The sequence below is a fragment of the Symphodus melops genome (assembly GCF_947650265.1).
Source record: "Symphodus melops genome assembly, chromosome: 8".
In the NCBI taxonomy this organism is placed as follows: domain Eukaryota; kingdom Metazoa; phylum Chordata; class Actinopteri; order Labriformes; family Labridae; genus Symphodus; species Symphodus melops.
Genome location: NC_136698.1, coordinates 21104191 through 21128793, shown reverse-complemented (window position 1 = coordinate 21128793; position 24603 = coordinate 21104191). Strand labels below are relative to the sequence as shown.

The 24603-nt window shown below is 41.3% G+C and overlaps 2 protein-coding genes across 10 annotated transcripts in view; both read right to left on the bottom strand.

The window, feature by feature from the left end:
- The window catches only part of ect2 (epithelial cell transforming 2), a 305416-nt gene that overhangs the window by 57710 nt on the left and 223103 nt on the right, over positions 1–24603 (bottom strand). The window lies entirely within an intron of this gene.
- The window catches only part of mcf2l2 (MCF.2 cell line derived transforming sequence-like 2), a 121633-nt gene continuing 99430 nt past the window's right edge, over positions 2401–24603 (bottom strand). For 7 of the 9 annotated variants that reach the window (XM_079351241.1, XM_079351243.1, XM_079351242.1 and 4 more), the window contains exons 26-34: positions 24529–24565; positions 24027–24124; positions 19254–19349; positions 15183–15281; positions 13473–13544; positions 12414–12524; positions 11020–11129; positions 9700–9815; positions 2401–3061 (exon numbers count right to left, since the gene is read on the bottom strand). In XM_079351241.1, the coding sequence (XP_079207367.1) occupies position 3061; positions 9700–9815; positions 11020–11129; positions 12414–12524; positions 13473–13544; positions 15183–15281; positions 19254–19349; positions 24027–24124; positions 24529–24565 (740 nt within the window). In that variant the 3' untranslated portion in view covers positions 2401–3060. The remainder of the gene's footprint in view (positions 3062–9699; positions 9816–11019; positions 11130–12413; positions 12525–13472; positions 13545–15182; positions 15282–19253; positions 19350–24026; positions 24125–24528; positions 24566–24603) is intronic. The other 2 variants (XM_079351248.1, XM_079351249.1) reach the window with 1 other exon arrangement.

Genomic DNA, 24603 nt, shown 5'->3' with positions numbered 1-24603 from the left:
GTACATCCCTCCCTCCACGACACTAGCAAGTCATTCGTCTATCCATCCGTTCATACATACACTCAAGCAATTAATTAGTTAACCATATACCCATCCATCCAAGTCATCCATTCATTTACTGTTCATCTGCCTATCAAGATGAGAGAGCTTCAACTGACTTATTGTCCAAGATCTGTCTTCGATATCTGCATGTTCTTAAATTCTGGCTTGTATTTAGTAAACCCTTTTTCCTTTCATTACAATAAAGTAAAATAGTAAATCTGAAGTCATCTGTCATTGGAGAAAATACATGGGTTTTTAACTTTGACATAACATACAATCAATTTGTGTAATATACTGTATGTTGGCGCTGTTTCAGATTTCTCAGTTCATAATCCATACGATTCAATCTTTCAGTAGAAATGCAACACAATTCCAAAATGAATCGGTGTGGGGGGGGTGGGGGGGGGTGGTAGTAAAATAATACAACAGCAGTCATACAGTAAATGGATGTTTACAGACAAAAAAAATGCAAAATAAGACAAATACTGATGTTAACTTACATATATAATGTAATATACTTAATGGCTCTCTGAATGTTGAGTTGGTGTTGAGTTGGCAGGGTCCCACCAATAGGTAAAAGATTTAGTGTATGAAGTTGTACAGCTGTTTTCCCTAAAACTGCATTTTCTTGAAAAATCACTTGCAGTAACATACTGTAGTTTACTTTCGAACAAAAATACATCTCATAATCATCACAATCTCTGACAAAGAATGAATTCAGCATACTTGATCTACATTAGTGATGTTGACAACTTTGAACGATGTTTATAAGAGAAGCATGAACAACAATGTAAGCTCTTTTAGAGGGGAAGGATAAAGGACTTCCATGAATCTGATAATGCAAAGCAGAACTATGGCTTGGATTAAGCGAGAATGTCTTTAAAGGCCAGAATACAATCAATGTGGTCTCTGATCGTGCATGTGTGGAGGAGACTGCTAGCCATGGACTGATGCTGTCAGGATGTTGAGATAAGCCAGCGGCCATGACAATTTTCAGTTTATTCAATATTACGAACATCATCTCTTGAAAAACAGTGCACAATATGCAATAATGTAAAGGCTGCACATTCTTCAAGGCCCATCTTCGCAAACTGACATCAGGGTTTCTAATTACATGAATAGCATTTAATCTGAGTTATTGTGAAGTAAGTGTTTACATGTTTTAAAAAACGGAAAACAAATGAATGAGTATGGACTGTCTGTGTATGGATTGCAGCTGCCATGAAGCAAAAACAAAGGATGAAAAGTCTTTAAAAGCTTGATGGTGTCCATTAAGTAGAGACGAGTCAAAGTAGCACAAACTGTCAGAGAGATGTATCTGTTTCCTGAAACACCACTGACAGGATCTCTCCATTAATCAGAAAAAAAAGAAGAAGAGATGTGCCTGAGCAGTGCTTAAGTAATTTGCCATCTTCTATCTGCTATTCAAAGTGAGTGCATTACTGGATACCATAAGATGATTGATTTGTTTCTCAGGTGCATTTTCTGTTGGAAAGTAATTTAACTGTCATTAGCTGATAAAGGAAATTCTTTTTGAATTGCACTCTCTTAAGTGTGGCAAAGCAAACTTTTTAAAGCTGCATCAATCATTCCACTATGTGAACACAGTGTCGAATGACTGCAAGTCAAATCACCTCTCTGGATCCTTTTACCCACTTTCAACTCATTGTGAGCTCCCTGTTAGGTTAGGCTCCCTTTAGTGACAAAGAGCCAAATTCAGCTGTGTATCAAAAAAGCCTCATGGAAGCTAACAGGACAAACCCAATCTTAGGAATTCAGACTTTGACTCCCACTCCCCTCTGCTGTGAAAGATGTTTTATTCACTTGATGTCAACCTTTCCTAAGCATGATGGGCGGGTGGCTGTGACTCAGAAGAGTCATCTCTAAACCAGGGGTTTGATCCCCAGCGCCTGTAGCAACATGTCCGATGTGTCCTTATACAACACTCCAAACCCCAAGCTGCTTCTTCAATGGTGCATGTGTGTGTGATGGGTTCAGTTACTTCTGATGGTCACTTATCAGCAGCCTCACAGTGTGTGAATGTGTAGGTTTGACCTGTGGTGTAAAAGCACTTTGAGTTGTCTGAAGACTAGGAAAACGCTTTACAAGCTCAAGTCCATTGACCATTTACCATTATTGAACCAAATATTGCAATAGATTTCAAGACTCCAGAATGAAATATATGAAAGAAAAGACTAAACAGCATAACATCTGTATCAATAAACAGTTTTTACAGAGAATGTGCAACAAAGGGAGAGCAGCATGTCGAGATAATATATCTGATGTTGAAGATATTATGCGGATACTCGAGCAGTGATGAGGAAAGGCAAGCACGACAACTTCTAGGTTCTCCTGAAGACTGCAGTTACTGTAAAGTGTCTGAACCTGAAAAGTCGAAGCAGCTGAGGCAGAACCTGGTCTGAAAGAGTTTTGCTTGAGTACAGCTTAGCAGCAAAACAGGGCGACATGCCAGGGCTGCCTCATTGAATTTCCCACTTCTTTTCCGGCTGTTATCCAAGTCAGAAATTAGACGTTTTTTTTACAGTACATAATGTGAATTCCCCCAACTTCAGACAAAAGAGTTCAGTGTCTAGATCCATGCAGTGTTCAGCTATACACAGACGCCAGCTGGTTTTTCCTTGAATTGAAAGTCTTATATGGCTTTCCCAATGTGGTCTTTCAAGGTGAAGATTCAGGATTTTTCCAGAAGCTTCGATAAGTCATGTAGAAAAAGCTACAGTCGTTATACAGTGGAGGCCATATTTGTAGTCTAAAATGTAAAACCACACAGAAAAATGGAAAGCCACAGATATTGAATGTCCAGTTTAGGATATTACAAAAAACTACTGCTCGAGCCATCTGCCACATTTGTAATCCAGTAGAAACGTTCATAGTCCTTCTGAACAAACTACAGAAGTGATTCCAGTTCATCTGCTGTCCTGGGACACATCTCCCCATGTGCTGGCTTCATTTCCATCTGAGTCAGAGAGTGCTGCTGTACACAGATCGCTGAAGATATCTGCAAAAACAAGAGAGATTAAAAGTCAGATTAAACTTTACGACAAATCTCAAAAAGCTTATTCTATAATGCTCAAAACGTGCATGAGGAAAAAATGCAAAAAAAAAAAACAAAAAAAAAAAACTGTGGCATTCGAACACAGTGTTTAAGAAGAGGAATGCACAGCCTGGTCTGCAGTGCCAATGAAACATAAAAGAGCAACTATGCAGATTTAAGAGGACTATAAACCAAAAAGACATAATAGTGAGGCGTTCAATTTTTGCAACAATATCAGCCAGTAGAGTGCATAAAGAATTATAGGGAAGGCAGACATGGGCAATCAACACAGACAGGTGAAGAGGGCTTTTTTGCAAATGGGCTCCACTTAACCAAAGGACTGAAGGTCAACTACTTGAGCGCAGAGCTCTGTCCTCCTCAAGTATGAGAATAAAATACTCAGAAACAGAACAAGGAAGATAAAAGTACGGGGAAAAACAGGGGGAAGGGCGAGTGAGAAGGAAGTGATAGTGGTTTTGAAGAGGGGGGGCGGACTGAGCTCCGTAGCGAAACAAGCAAGGCCACGACAAACACTTCGGGGACCAGCCTTCAAGCCAGCATGAAAGGAGGGAGATGGAGTAGAGATGGATGGAGGACAGAGAGGACATTGAAGTGAGAGAACAGAGAGACAGAAAGAGCAAAGAGTCCTAGAGTGACTGTCCTGTGAGGAAAACCACTTTGTGGCAGAAAACTTATCAGCACTGCGACAAAGTCTGTGCTATCACTGTTCTATGTCAGCTTTAGATTGATTTAAAAGGTGTTTGTTTATCTCGCTCTCACTTTTCTAAAGACTTATGAATGTAGAGCAGGTCTATTAACCAGAGTGACAGCCAGTCTATGGCCAGACAGTTGTCATTTTCTACAAATAGAAGTAGAGAAGGGAGAGTACAGCCTATTTGGACGATGTAAGTGTGTAAGGTTCATTTTCCTCAAACTAAACTTAATGAAAAAAATAGAACAAGAGAAAAACATTTTTGAAATTGCTCTTTTTTTGTGTTTGTGAAATCTAAACATTTTGTTTTTACTTTTTCAAACTGACAAATCGTGTAACAATATAAAAGTGGGAAAGAGAGGGAGAAAGGGAGAAAGAAAGAGAGCAGGCGTTTTCACATTAGGCACGATTATTTCTCCCTCCCCTCCACCCCGCTGTTCTGCGTTCACGTTAGTAACATTGTTTCATGCCCGAGAGCACGCGGTCCGAAACAGTACGCACATCGTTGGTTTGCAAATCCTCCAAGAAGCAACCATGGCAACCACTCGTGGGCCGAGTCCATCCTGCATACATAATGATTATGTGTGGATGTTTTTTGTTAGTTCTGAGACGCCAACAACGACCCTCTTCCTACTTCCACAGGTATCATGCAACTCGGAAGATGAAACAGGCCGAATACATGTTTTTGAAGCAGCATATAGCGCCCACTTCCTTGTTTGAACAGGGTTATGTTCACTCCCGCCGACCATGAATTGTACCTGAGACTACCTGTTCAACGGACTCGGCACAGTACGGGAGGATTTGTGTGATATGATCAAATGAACCAAACTTTAGGGTGGATCCAGGCCCCGGTCCCTGATGTGAAACCACCCAGAGAGAGGGAGAGAGAGAGAGAGAGAGAGAGAGAGAGATAGATAGATAGAGAGAGAGAGAGAGAAATAACTGGATGAATGTCATAGAGTATGTGCTGCAATCAGTGAATCATGCTCTGATTGTTCAACTTTACAGGAAAGAAGCTCTGCATCTCTATCCTGCCATCCAACCTCAATCCCTTGCAACAGTCCCTCCCTCTCCCAGAGGAGCAGCTCACTCCGGCGAGCCCGATCCCACCCAATCCCTTTTGGCCCAAGCGCCATGTGAGACAGAGCGAGGGAGCAGTTGATGAAGTTGGAGTAAAGCAGGAGGAGGGAGGAGCTGGTGGTTTAGTGAGAGTGTTAGAGCAGTGCTGCCAGTGGTTAGTGTGAAATAGCAGAGATGTTACTTAATGAGTGACCTCCTTCAGATGCAGTTTGCAGTATACTGGATGGGACCAGCCCTGTCTCTTCTGTTAAAAGGTTCTTGACTAGCCTAGAATGTAAAACACAATGTCGGGGAGGGTCTTCACTCATACATTTGAAGACAGTCAACGCAAACAGCACCTTCATTTTCATGTCCAAACATTTCCTTGGCTTCTCAAAATTTAATGCTTTATTTCAGAAGCTGTTAAACCAAAAGGACTCTTATTATCCAGAGGGAAATTGAAGGACAGTAAGCATCAGAAAACACTAAAAATGACTAATTATTTTTACAAATTTACCCAGAGAAGCTCTCCCCATCCAGTGCCAAGTCATCTCCAGATGCAAGGTAAATCAAGTTCTGTGGAAACCTTTCCTTTATTTTAGTCAAAAAATGTGGCATATATTATGTGAATCAATTAGCATTTGGTTTCTGTAGCATCCATTTACACCAAGCACTACCGTTTTTGTAGAGGTGTGACAGGGTCTGTTTTAACTTCAGAGGATTGTACGTAAGTCAGATGAACTATTTCACAACAGTTTCATATATAAGAAGCATTAACTAGTTAAAAGCCAGAATGTAATGCATTTATTTTATTTTTTTAAATCCTGATTATCTTCATGCTATTTTGTTCCTTCAGGCTCACTGTAGGTCCTCGTCCGTGTTTTCCTGTAGTCATGTAAAAGAAGGACACTGCTGCATCTTTCAGTGTCTACTCTCACTTTAACAAACTCAGCTGATGACAGCTCAGCTGATGACTCATATCTCACATTGACCTTTGCTAACATTACTTTAAAGGGTCTGACTTCTGTCTGTGATCCCTAATCACTTCCGGTTTCTGTGCTTAAGTAAATGTTCTAACCCTCCATCTAAGGGCCTTTGCTTTATTTCAAAATAAAAGCTGCAGTGAATTTAAACAGAAAGTAAACTACTCTGAGCTTTTAGACAGTACACAATACAGAACTGAAAGCTTAACATTTATTTCTCACCTCTTGACACAGGAGTCTTTTTATTGAAATTGATCAAAAGTGTTTAATGACTGGTTAACAGAAAAATTGCATCCTTAGAAAAAGTGTAACTCTACTAGTATGACATTCCTCCTCCCTTTAAGGTCACATTTGTGCTGATGTACACAGAATATTGGTAGAGGATATAAACTGTGACTTGCTGAATCATCTAATAAAAACCTTATTCCTCGACTGGTATGATTGTGTCTCTTTAGCTTTGTATGCAGCAACAGCAACTGGCCCAGACAGGAAAAAGACCTTGTCTAAATCTGTCTGAAGAAGCCTCTCTCTTCCCAGCTGAGCCACCAGCACGCCTTTGCCTGCTAAAAAGTCGACTTTGAGGATGTAGGAAGTTGCTTTAAGGCTCATTTATACATCAGAATCAAGTAATTCCCTCTTTATTCATCTCATACTGTGTTGACAGGATGTGGTTGGATGTGCTAATGTGTTCTCAGCCGTTATACAAATATACCTCACAGTGCCAGCAGCGAGCCTGCAGGAGCTGGGACAGGAACAGTGTGTGCGTGTGTGTGTGTGTGTGTGTGTGTGTGTGTGTGTGTGTGTGTGTGTGTGTGTGTGTGTGTGTGTGTTGTGGGTGTGAAATGAAAGCCTAAATCTGGAAAGGTGCGACAAACTTTTGAGACGGGAACGCTAGCAACCATGTAACAGCTTGTGATGGAAAAAGGAAGTATCGTGGGCGCACACTCAAACACATCTCCAAACTTGTTTTATACGCATAAATAGGATGGACCAATAGAAACATAGACACATGAACACACACCCAAGCACATGCATAGAGCGCATGTGAGAGTGCAGCAGACAGATGGAGTTGCACATTAACTCTGATCCAACATAAAAGCTAAAGAATAAAGGAGACTATAAAAGGTCTCTATTTTGCTTATGTAGGGACGAAAGACGAGTGTGAATGAATGAGACCTTTCGGCTGCAAAAAACCCCCCACATAGATTCAGACGAAAGAAGGGACATGTTTTTTGTTTTTTTTGCACTGAAATATGCATGAGCCGATGAGAAATAAGCATGTTCAAAGCAAGTGGAGCTTTTATCTGACTGAGTATTAGTCACTTCTAAATGCAGAGAGCTTGCATGAGGCCGCAACAGTGTGTTCAGCGGTGGATTTCAGAGGCTTTTTCTGTTTTTCTGGCCTGCCAAAAGGATAGATTTTGGTGGGGCTGCCGCAGTGAATGAAACCGATATTTATTATTCATCTGAAGCCATTGTGTTTTCAGCCATTTGGCAATAGACCATTAGTCACGCGTTCTGTTGCTGGATCCCCCACTGCTTCATCAGGGAAATGTAACAGTGAATGAAATTTTAATTCAAAACGGGCCACACTGAGCCTTTAATCCTGAGAGGAGAGAGAGAGCAGGGCAGCACTCGTCTCTCATTTCCTTTTTAAGGCTTGGTTGATTAATGTGGACCCAGCTCAAGAACCAGGGAAGTCTCTGCTACGGCTAATGATTACAGATAGTAGCCGAGGTGAAAAAAAAGGCTTCCTGCAATAGAGAACGACATAATATTAGAAACAATAACACAATCTAAAACAATGGAACACAACAGCTCGACATCCGATTTTGCCTTCTGAGGCTTATTGCTCGGTTTGTCTTCATACCATGTCAGACAGGATGGATTCAGCGCAACGTCTGGAGCTGAAGTTTATAGTGTTGTTGTATTGTAATGCATTATATTGTAAGGTCTATCCATCCATTTTCTATTTGTGCTCTTCAGGGTTGTAGGTGGCTGGAGCTGTTATCTATCAGGCTGGAGGCAAAGTACTATGGTGGGGTGTATTTTGGAAAAAAAACGAACAGCATGAGACAGCTATTTAAAAAATAGCAACAGGTGTTTGTAAAAACAATGACTGATTTTGCCTTCAACTGTAAAAAGTCTTGAATTAAAAGATAACTTGTAGCTTAAAAACTTCCCTCTCAAGGTCAAGAGTCGTGTTTTTTCCCCACTTTGCTGTATTTCTTAAATTTTCATCTTCTGGAGAGAGAATTCTGAAGGACCAATTCTGCAAAATCGAGGCAACAGCTCGAGCTCGACATGTAATTTTTGTGAGATCTATTAGAGAATTTTGGGATAAGAAACAGTGGTGTGGAGCAGTGTTGATTGACCGACCATGATTGATTGACCTTATTCAATAGGATGCTGTGATTCCTCGGATGGTGAAGGGGATGACCCTACTCTGTCTCTTACTAAATAGGCAAGAGGAGTTCTATGACACTGTAAATAACAGAGGCAATTTATTCTCGGCTGGACGGACACTAAACATAAGTCAGTGTTTCAATGTAATGAACAAAGAGAAAGAAAAGAGGAGTAAAACATGACGCTATATAACGCACAGCCTTCGTTTCACCTTGACGTTAAGAGCAGTCAGTTGATGGTTTTATATCTTGTAAAACTATACTATACTTTATTCCTCATATCATACTGTCAGGGGTCATTAACTACATTTGTACAAGGGCCAGTTTTTTTCTGTGGTGGCGGGACTTTAAAATATGCATGCCTATAAATAAGCCTGACAGATGTTGCCTGATGTGACAAAGTCAGAAGGGGAAATGTAATTTCTCACATCAACCTAATAAGAGTATTTCAGTCTTGTGATTCACCCGAGATGATCTACAGTATATTCTGGGGACCAGAATTTACGGCCCATCGTCAGCCAGATGTGGGGCTGCTGTCTGTACATACTAAAGCTGGGAACTGGAGGGTTGCCGGTTCAAGTCCCGATGCAGATCAAGTCGGGAAATTGCTCTGGTAGCTGTGGAGGTGCCAGGTCACTTCCTGAGCATGCCAATGTGGCCTTGAGCAACGCACAGAACCCCAACAGTTCAGGAGCGCTCGCTGTGGGCAACTCTGACATCTCTCCATTAGGGTATGTCCACCTGTTTGTGCATGTGCGTGTTTTCAGTGTAAAGCTCTCCTATTTTATTTGTGTTAATCTTATCTATTCTGTTTCCACGTTTATTTTATATTACCTACAGCTACTTTTCTTTGTGCTGCTGGACACCTGAAACTCCCATCTGGGATTCAATAAAGTACCCTCTTCTCTTATCTGAAGGTTCAGAGTTCTTTAAATGGTAAAGTGCTGTTCTGCTAATACTGGAGATATATGTAAAACATGCTCTTCTCTTTGTCACAGAAAATGTGCTTTATCAGTGAAGTCTTCTGCAAAAAAAGGGGAAAGATATAAACTTCTCAAGAGAACAGAAAAATCACCACAATTAAGAGCGGGGAGAGAGGATGTGCACAGTAATGATACTTTACTGATAGCGAACCGAGGGACTCAGACACTTAACAAGAGTGCCCTAAATAAAATATTATGCAATGTCACACTGTTTATTTCAGGCTCACTTGTGAGACACCTGCTTGTTTTGTACTGGGAACAAAATGAATAAGTTAATGTTCTTGCGCCTTTATTTCAGAACAAGATGTGTTTGAATTGGCAGATGGAGACCCACCGAGCCAGACGCTTTAAATATAAAGTGCTTAGTCAGGGTTTCGACCAAACAAGGGAAAACAATGGGTGGGCAAGAACAAGCAGACTGACTTCCCACAGCGTTAATGTGGAGCCAGCTGGAACTCACCAGTGTCCGTTCTCTGCCTCCTCTACAAACTGGACCAAGTCGCCCGTCTCTAGAGTGAGGTCCTTTGCTTCCCGAGACTCGTAGGTCAGCTGCACCCGGAAGCGCCCGCTGTCACTCTGCAGGGAGAAATTACTAAGTTATACTTTCTCCAGGTTGGACATGGGTCAAGACTGTAAGAGATGAACAGGATTCTACAGTAAAGCTAAACAGTCCGTCAATTGAACAGGGTTAAAGACTTTGTAATAAAGAAACATTTTTGCACCCTGTGGCATCTGTCCTTTTCAGATTTAGCATTGGACTGAGTGGCTGGTTTTTATTTTTTTATTTTTTTTTGAGAGTTTTTCGAATATCTATCAAGTGGCCTCATTATCATGCCCTCTTTTTTTAATCTTGGAGCCAAATTTCCTTATACTTGCTTTGGAGGTCGTAGCTCCGACACTTTTGAACGCTCTGGCTCTAAGATTTGTGGGTCTTTGTTTAAACTTGCTTTAGCTTCATCTGTCTTTTTGTTTTCTTTTTTATATGTTTGCGAAGCACTTTGTGACTCTTCATTCCTTGAAAGGTGCTATAAAAATAACGTAAATACAAGTTATTCTTTTTTAAAATTACATCCACACAAAAGAGAAAGTTTGTTGTCTCAATTGTTTATTTCCTTGTTGTCTGCAAGTAGTACCCACAGAGAGGATTTACATTTTTATGACTGTGTATAATAACAAATAATTTAACCTGGCATCTGTCTCACTGCCATATATCCAACAGGTTATAATGGATGTGGAAAGGCAGCCATACCCAGCAGACCTGTGCAGCTATAATCCTCCCTTTCCTTTGTCTCTCCTCTCTCGTTTCTTAAATGTCAAGTCGTCAGTGCCCGCTGCTAATGAGACACATGTCCATGGGAAATAATTAAGCGGCATAGAGGTCTTCTAACTGGGGGGATCAGAAGGGGATTTAGCTGAAAAGAGGTGAAAGTGAAGCATGAGTGGAGAGGAAACGACGGATGAGTGGAGAGCTGTCGAGGGACGGTGAGTGACTGCAGAATGAGATGATTTATGGAGAAGGCCGACGTCTCCCTGCAGGACCAGAACATGTCTGCTTGAGCTCCATTTTTCATTCAGGGTACAAGGTTTGACAATTTTGAGCTGTAATGAACTCATGTCTTGTTTTAATTCAGAATAAAACGACTAACACTTGGGGTTCTTCTGCATTAGAATTTTGAAATACAGTTTAGAAAGAAGGCCAAGTGATGCTCCCTCTGGTATCTGGGGTTCATTCTCAAACACTTTCTGACTACAGCGTGCTGCAATCTGAAATGTTACCTACATTCTTATTGTTTCCCTCCTCTTCAGAAGAGTTGGAGGACTCCTCGGCGCTGGAGGGGATCGTCTCAAAGTCATCCGTGTCCATGGAAGGGAGACGCCGCTGTGCCCAGCCTGAGGGGAATCAAATCCACATTATTCACTCGTAAACAAGGTGGGGTGTGACTGCTCCACTTGGCAGGTGATGTCACCGCTCACTGATAGGGAAGCAATGTGAAGTCATCTGAATATTTGCACAAATTCAAGGCCTCCAAGCTTCTCTCATGCTGAAAGCACACAGAACAATCATAGCATATATCAATCAGATGCTGATAACTGAGCATTTTTCAGACAATAAATCATCCAAATCTCCCGCAGCAGTTGGATTATGTTCGATAGCTTTGTTTCTATTTTGTGTTCTGTTCCAAGAAGGTTCTGATCCAGCCTGCAAAACAAATGAACTCATCACACGTCTCCTCCTGATGAAACCTCCTCTCAGCATCACAGGCAGAGGCGGCACCCTCATACATGGGATTTAAGAGCGATGGCCTGGGTTCAAAAAGGCTTTTTAAAGATTGTCACGGGATGTAGTGTTCATGAGTTTGTTGTGTTGTCTTATTTTTTTTCTTTCCCTCCTCTCACAAGCTCTCTCTCTCTCCCTTCCTTGAGCTCTTCACTGCAGCTGGAGATCGAGCAAACTGAGTATAAAGAGCAGAAAAAAGGATCAAGGCAGCCAGTTTGTGTCTCTGCTGTCCTGCAGGAGTAATTTTCCTCGACACCAAAGTATTCTTCATTGTTATTTTTTTAACAGCTGGTTCTGTTGTTTGCGTGATGTCATGTGAGGTGAGGCGATAATCTTAGTAAAAACCTTGTCATATGTGTGCCGCGATTTTCATATCTTGCTGTATGTTCATGCTTGAGATTATAAAGAAGAATATCTGTTAAGATTCTGCTCGTGTGTGTGATGCTACCAGAATTAAAAACTGGGGAGGATACCTGAGCCAAGCTTCAGATCATCTTCTGGGTTTCTTTCATTTTTACTCCCTTCATCCACTTAACATTTTCAGGAATGCAACAAAGATTCAAAGGTGTCGGGTTCGTTACAGTTTCATCGGTCCCTTTCAAAGGAAAGGACAAGTTTCCGATTTGGAATGCATCGAGGATCATAATCAGAGCATTTTCATACAGACCAATCGAAGGATGAAAGGTATATGCTGTAGAAAGAAGATGAAGTTTCACATCACACACTTTGGGAGAAATAAAAACAGGACAATATGAAAGGAAACTGCCTGAAGCCAAACAATGAACTGAAAGAAAATGAACTTTCTCCACACTGCTTCAACACATAAACAAATGTGAAATCCACTGAGGAGACACTTACAAAAACGCCTTATAGGTTGAGCCCAGCCGTGCAGTTACCTGGTTGGGAGGTGGATCTAGGAACAGTTGAGGTGACCGCAGCAGCAGCAGCAGTGCTGCTAGTTATGCTCTGACGTTTCTTGACTGCAGCCATAGCACCACGCAAAGTATCTGGAGGGAGGTCAAATGCTTTACACAACCCTTTCAATCATAGTTGTCCACACAACATTGTGAAACATAAACACGAGCCAATTCATCCAGGTGCATTTCCACTCTCCTCATGCAGTTTTCCAACAAGTAGACAATGACTGTAAATCCCAGAAATCCCTCACCGCTATTGAACACTCACAGAGCTTCTAAGAGGACAAGGGCAGAAATAAAAAGTTTCAGATGCACACATCTGTTGCTCACAAAAAAGGGTTTTGTGCACATGAGTGCGCATTTTACTACTTCCTGCAAGAAATGTTTTGCCATGTTCATATATACACACCTGAAAATGTTGAGATCATTTCAGGATGGCTGCTCCTGAAAGTCTCAAGACATGGTGTAAAAATGTCACCACCGACCTAATGGCTTGAGGAAAATTATTCATAAAAAATACGAGGGGGCTGGCAGGAAGAAACACCAGGTTAAATGTGAGTGAAAAAAATCGGATGTTTGCGTTCACACATGACATCCAAAACATTTCAGGAGTTTTTCCAGGTGTTTTTTGCAAGTGTGAAAAGCCCAAATAGGAAGTTCTACGGCACTCACTCGATGTTGCAGACAAGTGATCTTGCACACATGAGTTTTGCCACACCAGGAGGAATCAGAATTTGTTCCTGCCGATGTCTCTTTAGGTGCTCCGTAACAACGAAAACAAAACATACTTATTTCAAATGTTGACCATGCATTTCAAAATAACTCAGCACTTCACAAATCACAACTGGAATCAACACAGCAGGCAAGACAAGGCCAAACAAAAATAAAAAAAACACACTCACAGAGACCCATACAACACATATTCCACAAATATAAGAATGAATTGAAAGAACCAAACAACAAAATAAAAGGCTCAGCATGCCCCAAGCCTGTGCACCACAAGCTAAACATAGAGTACTTTTGCATGCCTCTGAATACCTTCGTAACCAAACGGAGTTGGATCGCTCTTAATCTCATGTCTTTTGCTCTTTATGCTCGCTGAGAGTGGACCTAGCCGAGGAATGAATCATAAATAACCAGAAGCTTAATTAGAAAAAAAACAAACGCTTTAAAAACAAGAGCATGAACACAAAGTCCTCCTTTGGACAATATTTTGCAGCCACTACTTTTCAGATACCAATAGCAGGTCAAATAAAGGCTCTGATCATACAGGCCTGAGAGCTTGTTATTTTATTTGGTACACAGAGAAGATGGAACAGCACACACACATCTTCGCTCTTCAACCATTTGGATGAGGGATTTAAAACCTTTTTGAATATTCATTCCTGTTGCTTAATTAATCACCATCATGAGTGTTAGAAGACACCCTCATTTTTAATTGCCCCCTCTTCAAACCCTGATTCTCCTCTAGTTACAATATTTCACAGATAGAATAAAGAAGTGACGCTGCCTGCTTTCTATACTCTGAAGTGTTCATAGTTTGACTCATGCTGTTAGTAAAGCAGCATGATATCCATGTTGTAAGCTGGTGGCCAAAATGAGTGAATGTTTTGAAATGAGGAGAACATGTTTGCTGTGTATATGGTCTGGTTAAACTGTATGAAATCATGCCCATGAGTGTCTCTTGATTTAAACACTCCTGATTCCCTTGAACACAATTTATATTAAAAAAGAAGTTCTGAATTGATTGCTGTAAAAACAAATAAAACGTTTTACGTGGTACTTTCTGTTATGACTTTGAATGATAGTGGCTGGAAGACTAATTCTGATAGGAATTAATCATGTATAAAAAGCATTCTGAAGGGGGGGCTGAAAAGACAAGCCCAAATATCTCTCTGACATTTGATTACACTGGCAGACACAAAGCACAGGTACAGAAGTTCAATTTCGTATGTTTCTATCCTAACCTTGACGTTTACGATTTCTTGCTGTAAACTACGTGGATACTATTGATCCAATCAGAGGCCAAAACGCTACAACTACTTTCCCAACTCTGCAGATACTTTGCAGCCAATGTGACCTGCAGCACTTTCATCGCTCGGACGATATTGGAGAAGTGTCGGCAGCATGCAGGACAAATGAAATACAATAAAATCCGAGAACAGGCGGAGAGGAAGTGTTTCATGAGAAAACTTCAGTAGCTCTCCTCTGGTGTTTTTAATCCCTCTGCTGCGTCTGCTTGGTTTGAACATGAACTTCTCATCTGTATTCCTGCGAGCAAATTGTACTTCTACCTCCACTTTGAATGTCACCCTACGCTCCAAATGTCAGCTTATCAAAATTCTGATTTCCATATTGTCGCTTTATGAAAAGAATGTGTTTCTACTCATTTGCAGCCTCTTTTTTTTCCCTTTAACATTGTTGTCATGCTCGGCACAGGCTTCACTTTCTCTATGCATCTCATACATTTCAAGGAAGCAGCAAATGGGCAGAAGGTAATGAGGAAATATCTTTTTTGTTGCTTTCTCTCTTTGAACATGTGAACAACATTCTCATTGCAGAATTAATTTGAGTGTGTGTTTTAGTCATGACTGATCCTGGAATGTACTGAGCTACAAAATCCATATTGTTTTCTTATCTCTTCACTTGAAATTTGTCTTCCTTGCTCGTGTTGAAATCAAATGTGTACAGTATTTTGCGTTGTGTTGAGCCATGAAGCAGAATGATGGAGGACTTTAAATCAGGTACCTTTTGTGCGTCTCGCTGCAAAAGAGGAGGAGGATGATGAGGCAAGAGAGGAGGTAAGAGAGAAGCGGCGGGAGGGCACGGTCTCCTTAGCAGCAGGTTCTATATAGGCATCAGGAAGAGGAAAAGGTTCACGATATGAGATCAGGAGGTTAAGGAGAGGCAGAAGGAGCAGAATGGAAAACAGGGAGAGAAAAAGGGAGAGGAAATTAAGAAGCTGAGCTGAATGGAGGAATGTGCAGAATGCTCCATAAGACACACAAAGAAGGATAACAACAGAACAAGCGATGGAAGGAAGAAGACGGAATGGGCTGAAAACAATTCCGCAGCATGTCTTTGTCATGTCGTGTCTTGCAGTTGAGCTGTATAATCCACAGTTTGCACTTACTTACTTTCACTTTAATGAATACGGAAAGAATTAAAATTCTGATAATTTCTTGACTGGAAAAAAAAGAAATAGTTCAAAAACAGTTTTCTGTGCAGTTCACTGACGTCAAAAGGATGAGTCCCGTTAGATATTCAAAGTCAGGCCAGAGTAAGAGGCGTCAGATAAATAGCTGTCAGCCATCACTAATTAAATAAATGTGACTCTTCAGGATGTCTCTTTACTGATGCAACATCATTGCAACACCACTGTGGAACAGCTTATTCTAAAGGACGTTTCCTTTTTAAAATGATGTGCACACTTAGTGACTGCCATGAGGATGACTGGGGTCAATCATGTTTTGAACCTGCCGTTTGAACTCTGGCTGCCGACTCACTGTGTAGTCAGAATGCTGTGTCATGCTGTGTGCGTCAGGGTGCATTCAGGTCACAGACAGAGTCATCCTAGGGTTTCAGTCCTCTCCGCAGAGATATAACACTTTGGTTTTATTGAGCGGACGTGAGAACAAAGGAGATTGAGAGGGAACGTTCTTGTTAACGGTGAGTCTGCTCTGCTGAAGAGCACCTGCCATCGACTCATTGCATTGATTTCCATCTCATGCAGCAGACAGCACAGTGCTGGGGGCAGTGGGTACAGTGTTCATTTACTAAGAAACTGCAAGTATATTTGGCAGTTATACTCACAGTATGGAGACCAACTAAAACTACATTGATCTTGATAGATGGAGCTTTATTTCAGGGTTATTGTTAAGAATGAATGAAAGTAATGAGCCAAGTAGAGTTTCTTCTTTAGACTCTTACAGCTGAAGGTTGATATATATTTTCGTAAACATGTAACGTAAGTAGCTCAGGTTCATGGAGCCGTCATTTAAACAACAATATGTAACTTTTCCACTATAAATTGGAGCATTAAAGTCTATTTAATAGTAAAATTACTTGCAACGGAGGAGAATAGCGTCTCTGTCTTGTCCCCAGCCATCTGCTATTAGGACTAAGTGGGCGGCTATGGCTCAGTTGAAAGAGTTGTCGTCTTTTAACTGGAAGGTCAAGGGTTTTGATCACCATGTCTGATGTGTCTTTGGGTATGAATAGCGCTTTGAGCAGTCAGAAAGACTAGAAAAGCGCTATATGAGCTCAAGTCCATTCACCATTTACCATTTATTTATTTAAGTGCATATGGCTTTACAACTCTATAGTTCACTATGCAGTGTTGCAGCAGTACTGTTTGATACAATTGCCTAGGCTAACACAATAGGTACTTCTAATAAAGAACAATGTCTGATAAAAAAGATGAAAAGGGCACTGGTTAGGTCAGCCCTTGGTCTTTTATTCGTAGAACCAAAACAGAAGTGGCGCTTCCGTTTTTTTTCTTCTCGTGCAACAGCGTTCTTTCTTCGACTCATCTAATAGACTGAAAAAAGGCAGACAGGTAGCGATGAAGCTACATCAAAAGTTGTCTCTTTCTGTGTCCATCTTTAAATAAGCTGTATCACATTATAACTTACAAACCTTGTAAACCAGCATGCAATAAATTAGCCGCTCCAATTTAGCCATTTAGCCATGGCCTATAGTCGTCATGGTCACAGCTGAACGCACATACTCATTATCTATGAGGGGGAGGCACCACTATTCATAAGACCACTGATCGGCACCAAAGCACATCAACTAAAACAACTAAAATCCTACATATAGTTGCTTTAAATGATAACATTTCAAATGGACTTGAGTTTGTAAAGTGCTTTTCTAGTCTTCTGACTACTCTTTTACACAGCATGTTACAACTACACTTTCACACTGATGGCAGAGGCTGCTATGTAGTATCATCCATCAGAAGTAACAAATCCATTCATACACAGCCACTGAAGCAGCGTGAGCAATGCTGGGTTAAGTGTGTGGCTCAAGGATACATTGAACATGTTGCTCAGCTGGGGATCACATCAATCTGTTACAATAACTGCTTCAGCTTCAGATTTTTCACTAGATTTGGGAACCTGGCTTGTGGCTTCAGGGATTTACTCCCATGCAGTCTGAAGGGCTTTCGATGGGTTGAACACTTATTTTGGATGATAAGGCCGGGCTCACAGATGGTGCTCCAGCTAATCCAAGAAGTGAAGGATGGGAAAAGGGTCAGTGCTTTAGTAAGGCTAGTCGAGAGCTAGGTCGAAGTCCACAACTTTAGGAAGGAAGAATGTCCACACATTTTGGGCTAGGCATTTTTTTTCCCCCATTTGTACATACAGCACATAGACAACAGTATACATGCATATTCACATATCCTCGTCCTTCCAGCCACTGTAAATAAGTCTCAGCGCTCCACAGAAACGTGTGTGTAGTTTCTTTTTCTAGATCAACTCTTATTCTGTAACTGATCATGTCTATAAACTTCTCAACTTCAGCCCTGCTCAGAACAGGCTGTTTCTGTGCCCGTGTCTGTAGCTTTAAATGTAAATGAGCTGTCTGACCACGCCCCTCTCTGGAAGGGCTTGGGTAACTTTCTCGCTCCATGTCCTATTGTTTACGATGAGAAGGCAGACTCCCAGGGCAGAAAAAAAAACACCTGGCTGTGGGAGTGTCACCCACCTGAGGGAGGGGTTACTGCCCTTTGTGATGTCATGAAGGGTAAAGAAAAATCTCCAAACGGCCTGTTTGAGCACACATTTTCTGAAAAGTGGAGCAAGCAAAAGATGGGTAGGGTGGACTTTTCTCATTATTGGGGGGTTTGTAGACAGACTAGGGACAAATGTTACTGTTAGAGAAATACGGTGAAGTGCGTTTTGTGTAATTTGTGACCATTAAAGGTTACATGGCATGTCTTCCTCTTTTTCTTAACTCAGATCAACAAAGTGTTCATGGCATGGTTCTGTTGTTATACTTAAAGAAATGATTAGAGAGAAGAGTATTCTATACTAATAAACTTCACTATAAGTTCAGAAATCTTTTTGCTTTGAAGAAAGGCAACACATTGAACATGTTTTCTTGTACCACTTGAAGTTCCTTTACATTCGGATTACTGCAGGGGTTTTATGGAGAGCTTTGCTCCAGTGGAAAACTGACTCAATGACATGCCATCCCATTCTCCGCCCACACATCCACCCTCACTTATATGTCTCATTAGGAGTATGCGCTGCATTGAAAAGTGGCTGAAAAGCTACTACATGGCAAGCAGCACCTGAAATCAACACCCGGCCCTCCTGCAAAAAATGTAAATGCTCTTCCAAATGTCAAGAAGGCCTGAATATCAGAAGGTGACATTTCGAGCAGTGTTTAGACGCTCTACTTTGTTAGGACTCTAGCTGGTTCTCTTCCTGTCTTCAATAAAAACCCTCTCTTTCCTGAATCACAGTTCCTGTGTTTTTATCAGGGAAGCGATACTTACAAGAAGAGATAAAAGCAGAGGATGAGGAGTAGAGGGAGACTTGACCTTTATTAGGCTGAGAAATCATACATGATGGGATGCAGAGAAATCTGCCCGGCAACAATGAGATGCACACTAACAGACATTAATAAGTGAGAAAGAATAAAGAGTGGACAGCAGTCATTTCACAGAGAAAGAAGATGGAACAAGGAAGGATGGAGGCAAGAAAGAAGCTGCTGGGGTTTATGGGGATTGTGATTAAAATAATGATGGACAAGGTGTCGACAAAGATGATTGTTACGAAGAGCACTCAGGGTTTCGCATGGTGCTGTTACCTGCTGGAAGAGACCTCCTGTTAGAAAGTCCCTGCAAGGTGAAGCGTTTCCTAGCGTTAGCAGCCGAGTGGCCTGATTGGCTGGCTGAAGCATCAGCTGAGTAGGAAGCAAGACGGAGCAGGAGTTAGTGCAGCAGGAAAAGAAAAGGAGGAGGATACCTTTTGGGTTTTTCTGAGGTGTTCTATATATTGCGATCATTTATCAGAAAGTTTCAGAATCATTGTGAAAAGAGAAAGAAGAGTGTGCCTCGCGGTGTCTGTGTTTTAAAGCTGCTTTTTGAAATCATGCACGTGCACTTGGGTGATGATGTTGTGACATTTGTTTAAGGTACCCCTGACCCATCACAGTTAGTCAAAAACAAAGACAAGGACCCATAGAACAAAAAGAAAGAAACAAAGGATTGCTTCTTTCAAGGTACAAAGTCCAACCAAATAACACACAAGGAGACACCAAAACAGTCAGAAAAAAAGGAGGAAACACGAGGTAAGTTGTGGTAGGTAAGACCATAAAACACCATGAGCGACACCGAGACGATGACATATGAAGGGCTGACGAGGAAGATAAAAACACTTCGAGAGAAACATACAAAAGAAGGAAGTGACACAAAAGATGAACTACAGGGGCAAGAACTTTAAAATAAAACAGGAAACACTGACAACTTAGGCAGAAATATGAAGAGAAAACACACAAAAGGGAGGAACAAAAACAGTTATGTCATTATTTGGTTGCACCACAGAGATGTAAGTTACGTCTTAGCTAGTTAGAGCATAACGTCCAAACTAACCAAAAACATTGTCACAGATATGACGTTTGACGTCTGCAGCCAATCAGTGATGAACTTTTTTTAACGCAGCACTTGCTACAATACTGCCTATAGAGCCTGAACGCAACAAGCTGGCTGACGTCTGGAAAAAAGTTTTACATTACTACCGCTACTGTGGATACACTCTTCAGAAACATCAACGAAAATGTAAAATGTGAAAAATCATCATGTTGATTAATTAATCACATAACCATTAGCCTATCTAAAGCTAGTTTAATATAATAACAGTGACATCGAGTGGCAAAACCGTTAACTGCAACACACCGAAGTCAAATCAATGAGTAAACTGTAACCATATTACAGACACCAAATAATGCAGACACTTTTAAACTGTGACATTTTAATCACTTGTTAGAAAATCTTCTAAAACTGCTTGTAAACAATAGTAGCCCTAATAGTGGACATAACCTGTCGCATAGTTCTCTTTGCCGACGCAAAACAGCCGTTAAAACCCTCCGATCCTCCTCATCCTCTAAATTATCCCACCTCTCAAAACAATGCACCATGACCACCAGATTTTACGGCGGACTTTACACCTAGGAGCTAGGTATAAGATTTAAGTTATAATTTAGACCTACGTTGGAGCTAAGTCAGCTGGGGCAACACCTAAATTTAAGATACAGCATAAACTCCTTCGTGAGTTAGAACTTACGTTCAAACTAGTCTACGTTTAAACTTATGCAAAGCTACCCACAGCGGGAGTCTAAAAGCCCTTTTTTTTCAAGCAGAAAGTTAACACCACAGTGTCACATGCCTGGGACAAACTAGCTACCCTTGAATAATCAGACGAATTCCCACACATCAAGAATGCACGTACTGTATGTGTGTAACTCTTCAGTGGGAAGCAGCTGATCACTGCTGAGATGTGATGTGTTTTCTGTCTGCTCAGTGTGTGTGTTTGTGGAAGGTGTGTGTGTGTGTGTGTGTGTGGGAGGGGTGGGGGGGTGAGAAAATTCACAGCATTGAGCTAAACGCAAACAGCGCTATAATTTTTAACCAGTAACACATCATGCAGGGAAGCAAACAGCGAGAGAAGAGAGATAAGGCAAAGGGAGAGGAGTAAGGATTCAGAAAGGAGTGAGCAGAAGGAGAGGAGATGGGTCGATAAGAAAAACTAAGGAGCGAAGAGAGAGAGAGAGAGAGTGTGTTTAAAAAGAGAACTCAGGACAGGGGAAACGTGGAGAGAGAGAGAGAGAGAAGAAGAAGAAGAGAAGAGGAAGGAGAGCAGAGAGGGGGAGTGGAGATAAACGGAGTAAGAGAGGAAGGTGGAGGACAGAGAGAGAAAAGAAAGTGTGAGTGGATTTGAGGAGACAGGTATGGGTTTGGACGACTGGGTCTATAATAGCAGCCAGACAGCCATTAAAAGAGTGAGACCAAGAACAACAGCTGCTGTCAACTACTCCTAACCTTTACCTCTGGACTAGCAGTGGGAATTGGAGGAGTGTGCGTATGAATTTGTTATGAGTGTGTGTTTTGTGTAAAACCAACCAAAAGGAGATCTGGATCTGAATGTTTAATAATGGTCCACAAACACCTCCAGTCTGGTCAAGAAGGCTCATCAACGCCTCTTTTTCCTGAGGACACTGAAGAGACACCACCTGTCTTCAGCTGTACTGAGGAACTTCTACCGCTGTGTGATTGAGAGCATCCTAACCAGCAGTGTCACAGTCTGGTACGGAAACTGCTCTGTCACGGACCGTAAGGCGCTACAGCGGGTGGTTAAAACAGCCCAGCGCATCACAAGGTGTCTACTTCCTGCCATTGAGGATGTCCAGAGGAAACGCTGTCTGCGGCGAGCTCACGGCATCCTTAAAGACTCCTCCCACCCTGCCCACAGACTGTTTACCCTCCTGCCCTCCGGTAGGCGCTTCAGAAGCCTCCGGACCAGAACCAGCAGACTGAGGAACAGCTTTTTCCCCAGAGCTGTCTCTCTACTGAACTCTACCCCCCGAACTCTGAACTCTGTCTCTCTCTCAAACTCCGCCCCCTCCTGACCCCCCCCCCCCCCCCCCTCCCCCTCCCCTGCATATCACCTCACATCCTTCATCCCCCCACCACTCCTGGTCACACACACATTATTGTATTATAGTATGTCCATATCACCACTGTAAGTTATTGATCTGTATAATTTGTACATATTCTGTATATTACCTGTAAACTAGTATATTCATTTTCTCTGCACCTTAACCTGTATATTTAATCCTCTGTATACACTTATATTTATAGCATTTATTTATATTTATAGCATCCCAATAATCCATCCAGCCATATATACTTAATAATTCACTTTTCTTTAACCACATCTGTAAATGTTATAATCACTGTACATATTTAGCACGAACTCTTGCACTTTCTGCTTATTTGCACTTCTGGTGAGATGCCAAACCTCATTTCGTTGCACTATACTTGTATATGTGTAATGACAATAAAGTTGAATCTCATCTCATCTCATCTCAAATGCACAAAAAAAATGTATGTACTTAAAAAAATGCTTACAGCTACTGCGTGCTTCTTAAGAGAAAACATTCAGGCCAAATGCTAACAGCTCATACCTCTCATTGCCTGGTGTCCGTCATGCAGTGTACACTAAGGCACGACGGCCTATCGCCGTTCGATCAGCTGCTCCTGATCAGTCGCATTATTTCCTGTTTCATATTTTGGTCGTACGATTGCAGACACTCACACAGTGTGAGCAGAGACACAATCGATTCCTGGACCACCAGACTTTCCTTAATCTGATTTTAACTGCACAAAGAGACAGTCACTCAAATCACCATGGCAACAGCAGGCATGACCTTTTACCTGTCTCCCCCCTCTTATCATGTAGGAAAGCATGTGAGAAATATCTGCACACTTGTGTTAACTGATGATGAAGATTGTGTGGGAATTTATGATCAAATGCTGGGCAGCTGTTCATACCTTCAGTGTTATGGAAATACTTTCTAAATGTTTCAGATATGTTGTAGGTTTAAAAGAATGTACATGCATCTATTTTGACACTTTCACAATGACTTTGGGAGTAAATTAACATTCAGTTAGTTGGATTTGTAAATAATCTGGAAATAGTGGAGGACATTATGCTTTACTCAAAGAAATGTGAAGTAAAATTAAAGGAGGACATGAAGATGCAAGTTTGCAAGATAAGCGAACTAAAGTATAGTTTGTGACCTTCTTGTGTATGGAGTTGAGGCAACGAGCTGGAAAAGAAAAAGTTGGCAAAGAAAGCTAGGAAGGAAAAAATAGACAAAAGGAAAGGAGGGAAGGATGTGACAAAGGAGGGAGAGATGAAAGAGGGAAGTTCAGAGAAGAAGTGGTTCCTTGGAAATGAGTTTTAGAGGAGGCTTCTCTTGTTGCCATGACTTCATCTTTGTCACACTAGACCAACACTGACACACACACATTCACACAAGCACACACTCTGGTCAACACAACTGCCACAGATAGACTGTTGATATTTTCACTCACTGGAAAATAACACAGAGGGCTTCCTCACAAGCGTGAAATCGTAACTGTTATCCTCTCCTCAACTGGGGTTGACAACTGATTGTGTGTGCTTGTGTGTTCTACTTGTATCTGTGTGTGTTTGTGTGTTTCCAGGCTGCCTTGCATCCCTGCATGCTGTTGGCCTGACTGTGAGTGCAAAGGTTTGATAAGTGTCTTTGAGCTTTGTGTGTGTGTGTGTGAGTGTGTGCGTGTGTGTGTGTGTGTGTGTGTGTGTGTGTGTGTGTGTGTGTGTGTACTGTCTAACCTGGCTTTTTTATTACTTTTTTTGTTACCTCAACAAACTCAACACTGGTTCCCATGTGCAACGTAAAGTGTTCACAGTCCATTTCACTTTTCACTTTGTCCAAAGAGCACTTGGAAAAGTTTGGTAATTGAGGACAAATAGAAAAAGATTAAAAAAATACTTTGTCTGTGGTTGAAGTGAGTCCAACAAAAAAATCTCTTACCTCTCTTCTGTCTCATATTAGGGCTGGGATTGGATCTTCTGAAGCCAGACTCTGGACTTGATGAATCAGACTGTCTCAGCGCCATCTTACGCACATTCCTATTGGAGAAGAGAAACCAGTAAAATCTGTGTTTTAAGAAGATGGAAGCAGAGTTCAGAAACATTGCTGTCCAACATCCTTATCCCGATCTGACCTTCCCAAATGGGCTGGTTTGACAAAAAAGTACAGTTTTTGTATCACTTTTTTTTTGCAATGGTCATACACAGTCGTCATTCCAGACGTTACTTCTTTTTTTCTTTATTGCATTTTAATTTGTGTATTATGTAGTTTAACTCATTTTATAAATAAAAGAACACAACCAAAATAGGCTCATCATACAACACAAGAAGAAATTAAAGCTGAAATAGAAAGAAAGGAAAGTTCTGTTCCCCACTACTAAAAGAAAGACAAGCGTAACATGTCATTTTTTATGCCTCAGTGATGTGTTCAGTTGTTGTCTTACCTCATCGGCCCTCCGTAGATGTTGATCTGGCTGGCCTCTGCGAACACAAGAGAGATTGTTTCTTGCCTTCCAAAA